General features: G+C 35.6%; 1 protein-coding gene across 2 annotated transcripts; it reads right to left on the bottom strand.

The window, feature by feature from the left end:
- Positions 1-5,407: 5,407 nt before the first annotated feature.
- Positions 5,408-8,216, bottom strand: LOC107892293 (peptidyl-prolyl cis-trans isomerase, chloroplastic). Of its 2 annotated transcripts, none has more exons than XM_016817327.2 (7): positions 7,951-8,216; positions 7,390-7,668; positions 7,112-7,311; positions 6,468-6,703; positions 6,075-6,217; positions 5,886-5,957; positions 5,408-5,798 (listed from the first exon to the last, which is right to left on the bottom strand). In XM_016817327.2, the coding sequence occupies exons 1-7, from the start codon at positions 8,098-8,100 to the stop codon at positions 5,571-5,573; spliced, it is 1,308 nt and encodes a 435-aa protein (XP_016672816.2). In that variant the 5' UTR covers positions 8,101-8,216; the 3' UTR covers positions 5,408-5,570. The 2 variants fall into 2 exon arrangements, with proteins under 2 accessions (XP_016672816.2, XP_016672815.2); XM_016817326.2 differs by having other exon boundaries at positions 7,390-7,671; positions 7,951-8,205.
- Positions 8,217-9,358: the final 1,142 nt, after the last annotated feature.

Here is a 9,358-nt window from a genome sequence, read left to right as displayed (position 1 = left end):
CGCCAGCTGTAGACATCATCAAATAAGCTTCATTATCTTTTTCAGAAAGTCCTTCTCTAGTCTCATAATCTCTCATCCAAGCCAGTGGTGCCCTGTTTCTCTTTTCATCTGTACTAGAAACATCATCTCCAGTTGAAATATCAGAGGAAGGATTCCCTATGTCAGCATCAACTTCAGATTCGCCTTTCTCTTCAGTCTCATTAATTCCAGTCATTACGTTTTCCTGATCTCCCCATTCTAAGTCACACACAGCAGTGTTTTCATACTTTTCATCCCAATCCCATGCCTAATCTTCTTTGAACACAACATCCTTACTTATTATAATTTTCTTTTTGATTTTGGATTATAAAGTCTATAAGGCTTTGACTCCTTACCAACCCCCAATAAAACGCACATCATGCTTTAATTATCTAATTTGATTCTTTTAGAATCAGACACATGAACATGAGAAATACAACGAAAAACACAAAAATACTCAACTGATGGTTTGACTCCGCTCCATGCTTCTTCTGGTGTCTGATCTTTGACAGCAAGAGTTGGGCTTCGATGTATTGTCTAATTGACTACTTCGAGCCAGAATGTTTTTGGAATCTTCTTTGCGAAAAGCATGCTGCGTACCATATTCATAATAGTTTTGTTCTTGCGTTCCGCTACTTCATTTTGCTGCGGCGTATATGCAGCTGCCAATTGTCTTTGAATGCCATTGTCATCACAAAATTTTGTGAATTCATGTGATGTAAATTCTCCTCCACAATCAAATCATAAATATTTGATAACCAAATTTGATTCTTTCTCAACACAAACTTTAAAATTTTAAAAAATAACAAAAGCCTCTGCTCTTTCTGTTAGAAAATAAACCCAAGTTTTTCTACTGAAGTCATCAATAAAGGTAATCAGGTACCTTTTTCCATTATTTGAAGCAAGTTTGATTGGCCCATAGATATCAGAATGAATTAATTGAAGAATTTACGCTGCCCTTCAAGTGTTTTTCTTTGGAAATGGTGTTTTGTGTTGCTTTCCCGCCATACATTCCTTGCAAAGCTCTGATGATGACTTGAGTTCTGGTAAGCCATTGACCATCTTCTTCTGTTGAAGTGTTTTCAAACATTTATAACTCAAGTGCCCATATCTGCAATGCTAGAGTTGTTGAACCTTTTCTTCTATGGTTGTGTTGAAATAAGCAGGTAGTGCAGTAACAACATGTAGCTTGAACATTTGATTTGCAGCCATCTTTGTATCTATGATTAACCCTTTCTCAGAGTGATATACCCTGCATCTATCATGTTGAAATAGAACAACTAACCCCTTCTCTCGCAACTGGCCCACACTCAGCAAATTATTCTTCAATTCTGGCACATAAAAAACCCCTATGATGATCTGCATCATTCCATCCATTAGTAATCTTACATTTCCCTTTTCTTGTTACAGCCAAGCTTGTGTTGTTGTCTAGCTTCACTGTATCTTTATAATTTTTATCATAATTGACGAAATATTCCTTCTTTCCACACATGTGATTGTTGCATCCCGAATAAAGGAACCATGCGTCCTCTTTATTAACATCCTTTGTATCTAAAAATGCCATCAACAGTGTTTCTTCTTGAGTTTCTGCATAGTTTGCCTCTTTGCTTAAACATTCCCATTGAAAATGTCCTAATTTGTGACATTTGTAGCATTCCACAGTGGCTTTATCAAGACTCTGTCTGCCTCTCCCCCTTTATTTTCCTCTGTAACCACCTCGGCCTCGACCTCTTGAACCAAACTGTTCGCCAGAAGAAATCTTCAACGCCTATGCTTATTCAGCTAAAGAACTCATGTTGATACGTTGTTCATGCACCAACAAACTGCTCTGTAATTCATCAATAGTTAATATGCTTGTATCTTTCGATTTCTCAATGGAACACACAATATAGTTAAACTTGAAAGTTATTGATCTCAGAATTTTTGAGACCACTTCAGCATCTGTCTTGTTCTCACCATTTGTTTTCATCTTGTTGACTATTGTTAGGGTTCGAGCAAAATATTCATTAACAGATTCACCAGTCTTCATTTCAAGAATCTCAAATTCCTTTCGCAGAGCCTATATATGTGCATGTTTTACTCTTGTTGCACCTTGAAATTTCTATTTCATAGATTCTCATATACTTTTAGATGTATCCTTATTAAGGATTGTCTCAAGGATTGAATGATCTGATGCTTGAACTAGGTAGTTCTTTGCCTTCAACCTATGTTAGGGCTCTACCTTCTGCTACTGCATGTAGCCTATTTTCCACTATGACCCAATATTCCTTTAATCACAAAAAGAATTCCATGAGCATTGCCCAATGGTCATAGTGTCCATCAAATTTTGGAACAGAAGACTGCACAAATGAACTTTCTGTTGCCATCTTCAATCACCTAAAAATATCACGTAAAAAGCTGCTGCTTCTAAATTAATCAGGTCCCATGAGGAAGCTTTGATACCAAATGTAAGGTAATGTAAAGTAAAGAGAATTTTGAAAAGAATTGAATATGTGAATTATTGAAGGAGAAAATGGCTTTTTATAGTTATACATCACAACTAAAAAGAGAAAGAAAAGGAGTCCATGACTCAACAACTTTGAATAAATCAAACAAATAACTATCCCTAAATAAACGAGATTTATTATCCAAACAACCTAAAAATAGATTATCAAATCCTAACAGGGTTCCTACCCAGTTATGCTACTTAATGGGCCCTAGGTGGCCCAATAAATGGTCCAAACGGGTTCAAATTAAGGTAGAGATATAACAATAGTTCCCCTCCAGTCAAGAGGTAGGTTACTAAGTGACTGTGCCTCGAGACTATCTACAGGTTGTCCCCGCTGATGGTAGTCGTTGCAAACAAAGTAGCGGGGTGGAGGGTACAGTCTATTGGCTAGTTGACCCGAGAATATACGATACCTTGCAAGGCTTTTGAAATCCATGCGTACCCTTTTTAACAATGTGTTTATGAATGGTATTTCTATTCATAGTTGACTTGTATAAACTTTGCTATATGATTTAGCGGGTAGTATGCCTATTAGCTCGACAATTCGAGAATGTAGAATGTATACTCGAGTGGTGTAGTTGTCAATTGAAGGATCTGGAGTTATGTAGTGGGAATGTGTCGTATGTATATCGCGGATGCAATTATTAGAAATGTAAAATAGATAAAGTTCAAGCCATCCGTTGGCAATATAAAATGTAAGAGATGTGACTCATTTGTTGGTAATATGAAACGCAAGAAATGCATACTATCCGTTGGCGATATAAAACGTAAGAAATATGTACTATCCGTTGCGTAAGAAATACAAAATGCTTGTTTAAAATGCGAGTAGAATGATTATTCATTGTTATAAATCATGGTAGAGAATATAGCTTTTGGCCTAAGTTTTTGACTAGTAATATTGGATAAGTGGTTAGGAAATGTGGTTGATCTGGAGAAATAAAGTGCATATGCTCGTAGTTATAAAATTTATTCATTAACTTACTTTGATCTTTATGAAGATGATGTGCTTCACTTTCGTAGAGAGCCTGAAAGGTTCATGGAGGGGCCTGAATGTTGAAGATACACCTCACCTCTTCTGAAAGCCCAAAGGATTCACGGATGGACCTAAATGTAAAAGATATGACTCACCTTCATCGAGAGCCCAGAGATTCACGAAGGGGATTGAATGTAGAAGATATGCCTCACCTCCACTGAGAGCCCGAAGGGTTTATGGAAGAGCCCAAGTGCCTTGCTCCCAGATGCATAGGGGGACATTTACGGAAGGTGGTAAAGTGGCCCTACTCCCAAATGCATGGAGGGAGGCTTACAAAATGTGGGAAAGTGGCCTTGCTCCTACACACATGGGTGGAGGCTTACGAAAAATAATAAGATAGCCTTGCTCCTAGACGCATAAGAGAAGGCTTACAGAAAGTAATAAAGTGGCCCTACTCCCAGCTGCATGGAGGAAGGCTTATCGAAGACAATAAGATGACCTTGCTCCCAAACGCATCGGGGGAAGCATACGAAAAGTAATAAGATGGCTTTAGGGGAGGCTTATGAAATGTGGTAAAGTGGCCATGCTCCCAGATGCATAGGGGAACGTTTACGAAAAGTAATAAGGTGGCACTGCTCCTAAACACATGGGGGGAGCTAGCAAAAAAGATGGTGGTGTTGCTTCCGCATATGGTGAAAGGCTTACATAGATCCAGCTCCCAAATGCATGGGGAGGATTACGATAAGAAATTGTTGATCGATTGCCCTATCGTGGCTCTCGTAGCCTGAAATTACAAGAGTAAGGTCTTGCCACGACAAATCACTACCACCAGTCAAGACTACTTGGCTCGAAATTACGTAATGAATAAAGAAATAAAGATATAACATGTAAAATTATAGATATGATACAAATATAGGCGATGAGTGTAACTATTCATGGGAGTCCCTCACAAATTCCCTTGTCTAATGAAAAACACTATATATATATATACACCTATGTGAAGTCATTTCCATGGGAACCCTCCGTGGGTCTTCCTTCATTCACCACCATCTTTTTTTTATTAATATAATATATACGTATATGCATGACGTTTGTTTTCATAAATATATATAATACAATACATGCATGTGGCCAGAGATAAACTAAGCACTTTGAGAGCATGATATTCCAATATGAAGAACAGGCTGTCACCATAGTAAATATATCTATTTTATAAATTTAGGATGATTAAGTAGCAAATTTTTAAAATTTAATATTGATCCAAATAAATAAATAAAAAGACAAGAGTCATCAACAATATAAGGGTAAAATTGAGAATACTCAACGACAACAAATCAAAGCATTTGTAATGGCGGGTGATAATCGCATGTGAGGCTTGCTATAAACCTCTCATGAGCCTTAACTTCTCGTCTATAAACATGTTTACTCACTTTTAGTTTCTTTTTTAAAAAAATTTAAGGTTAATTGAGGTTTAATTCGATGAATTTGTGAGATTTAATTTATTCTTAATTCTTCTTTATTTTTTAATATTCATACATCTTTTATTTTAATTATAATTGCTCAAATTTATTGAATAGATGACCGGTATTCAATAGCTTAAAATGTTTGTCAACTCAATTAGAATAGTTAAATCTATAATTGTCTAATTTATTCTAATATTAATAACAAACTGCATAAGTCGTTTATGTCGTGTCGATGTGTGATCTAGTTTAAATGAACCCCGTTGAGATGAGTTTGTTAGTTGGGGAAGTAATTTCAAACGAAATGCCAGTAAGGTTACAACGGAATCTGTTGCAGCATTAAAAGCTGTTGGTCAAGAAACGGGGTTTAGGCGCATCATAGTAGAAGCCACTAAGAAACTTCAGTTTTTAGAAGAAGACCAATTGGGGAAGAATGCCGAATCTTCCCTGATAAAAGAACACCAAATATGACGCTATTAATGACAGATTTATATAACAACTAAGCATTTTCTCAAAATACAAAACAATCCATTATAGTTTCAGCTGAAATAAATACTAGAATTATGAAGCTAGCAGTCTTATTAAGTTGGATGACAGTGACAAAGCAATTCCTAAACCAAAAAAATGGCTTCTAACCAGCAATCTTGTAGCTTGGATTGACTAGATTGTCTAGGCCGGAAACAAGTTTAATTGATTCAATAACATCACCGACCTTGACGTCTGCCAAAAAATCCTCATTTTCAGTCACGTATCCGAACACAGCATATCGACCATCCAATATATTGGCATTACTCGGTGTTAGTTCACTTTCTTTCAATAGCCAGAATATCTGGCTTGAGGCAGAGTTATTCTCAAACTCCTGTCGGAAATAGAAAGGGAATGTCAAGAGAAAAGGAAGCACAACAAAGAACAACTGATGGAAAAAATTGAGTTAATAAATTCTTACTTCTCGAGCCATTGCCATGGTTCCGAAAGCATTGAAAGGGAGCTTTGTTTGAGCCTTGTACAGACCAAGCTCCTGCCAGGAGACAAATAGCAAACTCTTTCAATTCCGGTTAAACTTGAAGCATGGATTTGAACTAAGTTCTGTTTCATTTAGCTCGAGACGCTAATATGAGAGAAAAAGAAAGCTTACCTCCAGTGTTGCTTCATATACGGGTCCTTTCTCTCCATCAACCATGATTTCTAATGGTATTGTCCGAGTTTTCTCGGTACTAGGATCAATAAAGCCCTCTGCAGGACCATCAGGATCTCCGGTTTGAACAACAAACCCATCCACTGCAGCAAATCCGAGAGGTAACTTAAATTCTACACATATCTTTGAAATGAACTATGATTACTAACAGTAATTAGTGTAGATGTCAACTTGATGTCTATAGTAATGAACAGAAACTATTATCACACTATCGACATTCTATTTCGTTAGTGGTATGACAAATGAAGCACGTGGTAATATAACAATCTTTGAAAATTTCCCTTCCAAAGGCGACCAGCAACATTCGAACGATAAAGGAGAATCAAGAGTTACCTCTCTGAATTTCCATGCCATCATAGAAGTGCCTTTGGACGAGGTCAACAAAATTCCCAGCTGTTACCGGGGCATTATACCCATCGAGAACAATACGGAACACACACTCCTCTAGATTCGGGTTGTCTTTGACTTTGACCTTCATATCCACAGCTGCTCTCCCCTTCAAAAGCGGCATATTCTTATATTCTTCCGGTACTTCATATGGGAAGCCATCTACCATATCTTCTTCAACACTGCAGAAATCCAATTCCCGAGGAAGATCTCAGCTGCAGTCAATGACAAGGTATCTCTATGAGAATAGTTTATTTTGTAAGAGGCATAACTTTTAAGTCCTTACTAACTGGTTCGGTGAAAGTATGACACGGTTTTTAAGGCATTATGACCAGATATCTACAATTAACAAACTAAACAGTTTGTTAGAAGACTAGCTTCGTGTATGATACATTTTTTAAGGAATTATGAATCAAGGCATTTCACGTATCTGCAGCTTAGAAAACTTACCACTACATGGATCATTTTCGGGTTGGTTTCAGAAAACCGATGGAATTTAAAACTTTATATAGTTTTTGAATCAAGAGTCTTTCTTAGTGGATGGATGATCTGAGCAGCAAAAGATTTTTTTAAAGATTTGGGATACTCACTCTCCAATATATTGAAGCAGCTCCTTCTGTTTAGGTGCCACCGCATCTCTATTCCGATCCTCCACGGTCCGTTGTAGTTCCTCCATCCCGACTTCCAGCTTGTCAAGCAATTCTGCTCCACGGTCCTTCTTTGCTTCGGCTAATCCCGAGATAATTAACGTTTTCCCTTGCTTAAGAGCTCGAGATGCTTGCCTCACATTCTAAGATTTTATGAACTATCACCAAAAGCATATAGAAATATTGAACTTGGAGTTGGAATAAAAGCAAGGGAGACTTACTCTCTCGACGGAATCGAGTGCCTTGACACCGGCAATCTTGAGAGACTCGGATATATCTTCAAGTGGTTTTTGCACTTCTCTAACAGCTTTATTGTTAATTGGCAATGCATATCTCAACAAAGCTCCAGGGTCTTTTATTGGAGGCCCAGAGATTAAAACAGATAAATCTGGCAATGGAGGATTAGCTGCATATGCATCAAGTGATGGGATTCCAGTTATTAACTCAGCTGCCAAAATAATGGAGATTGCACATTCCTTCAGGGAAAATGGCCTCCCTTTCTGCTAAAAAAAAACCCAATATTTTATTACATCAATTGCATAAAAACTAAACTTTACCACCCATTTCTGCTAAAAAAGAAAAACAAACAAACTATTTCAGGTCAATTGCATAAAAAACCAATCTTTACTCGGAAAAAAGGAAAGAAATTAACTTCAGTATTCTACTTTATATTGACATTCATCACTCAGATTATTTGATCAAATTCATATAGAAGAAAAAACATGCTAGCTTTTCACTAATGATCAAAAGGTACCATTATAACTCAAGAGAAAAACCCCAACCTGCCCATTCTGAAGCTGACACTGAACATGCTTGTGGGAATTATATTTGGGAGTTGTTAGAAAGGTTGAAGCTTTAGTGGGGAGTGTTGGGTTAATCCATTTAGAGGCAGCTAAAGGATAGTAAGAGTTACAAGAGATAATAGCAACCATGTTAGCACTTATACCATAAATCAAAGATTTCACGGGGAAAAGAAAAGGGGATTTTAGTTGAGATGGAGAAAGAGATAAGATTGTTGGGAAATACAACTTCTTACCAGAAACAGTTATATCTTCTGCAATTAATAATATGGTTAAAAATATGCGTATAGTCCCTATACTTTTCAAAAACTAGGAATTTAGCTCCTATATTTGTATTTCTAGGAATTTAGTCACTTTACTTTTCAGATTTCAAAATTCAAGTCCAACTATTAATACGATTATTTTCTTTCTTTTTTAAAAATTCAGGTTAATTATAATATCTTTTTTAGTTATATGACTACTAAGTGAATAGTCTTTTAATTTCAAAATGTCACAGAAACAAATTAAAAAAAAATTTGTTAGCGATTAGACTTGAATTTTGAAATTTGAAATTTGAAAATTAGAGAGACTAAATTCTAATTTGGTTGCTCATCTTATCCCTTAACCATAAGATATGGGGTTCAATCCCCACCCATTGGAATGAAACACATTTCATGGTTAGTCGTTTATCTCTTTGGAGAGCACCTGCGGCAAGAAAATCAGTCATTAATATCGACAGTGGACACCTTAGTTTCTAGGGATGAGTATTCGATCGAATCAAGTGAAAAAATTTCAAGTTAACGAGTCTTATTTTATCATCTTAATTCGATTTGAATTTTTTTCGAATCAAGTTGAGTAAAATGAAATTCAAGTCAATATCAAATCGAGTGAAATTGTTTAAATTAAAAAATTAAACAGGTCAAATTAAAATCTTGTTACAGTATAATTAATTTCACATTAGTACATAAATTTGAAACCATATATATTTGAAAACTTTTTCAAAACATACTTTGGAACGATAAACTTGGATAATTAATTAACTTATTTTTTAAAAAAAATTTAAAATTTTTCCTTTCTTTATATATTCTTTAAATTTTTTAAAATTTATGTAAATATTTTAAAATTTAAAAAAAATATTTTTTTTTGTAATTTTTGTTGAGAGAAAGACTAGTTTGTTCATTTTCAAAATTAAAAGGAACCAAAGAGGTGTTCACATCGATCTATTATTCGAGTTGTAAAATTCAATTCAACTTGAATTATTTATTTAAGTTGCTCATCAAAAAAAATTGTAATTTTCGAAAAATACAACAATTTGACTACATCTTAAGCTAAAAATAAAAAGGGTGTGTCATCCATAAGAATTTTGGATGTCTCAGTTGAGATGTTCTACACTGAATTTGCCCACCATAAT

Source organism: Gossypium hirsutum, chromosome D09, assembly GCF_007990345.1.
Source record: "Gossypium hirsutum isolate 1008001.06 chromosome D09, Gossypium_hirsutum_v2.1, whole genome shotgun sequence".
NCBI lineage: Eukaryota > Viridiplantae > Streptophyta > Magnoliopsida > Malvales > Malvaceae > Gossypium > Gossypium hirsutum.
Note: the sequence above shows the minus strand (reverse complement) of the source record. Positions and strands in the feature narration are given on the sequence as shown.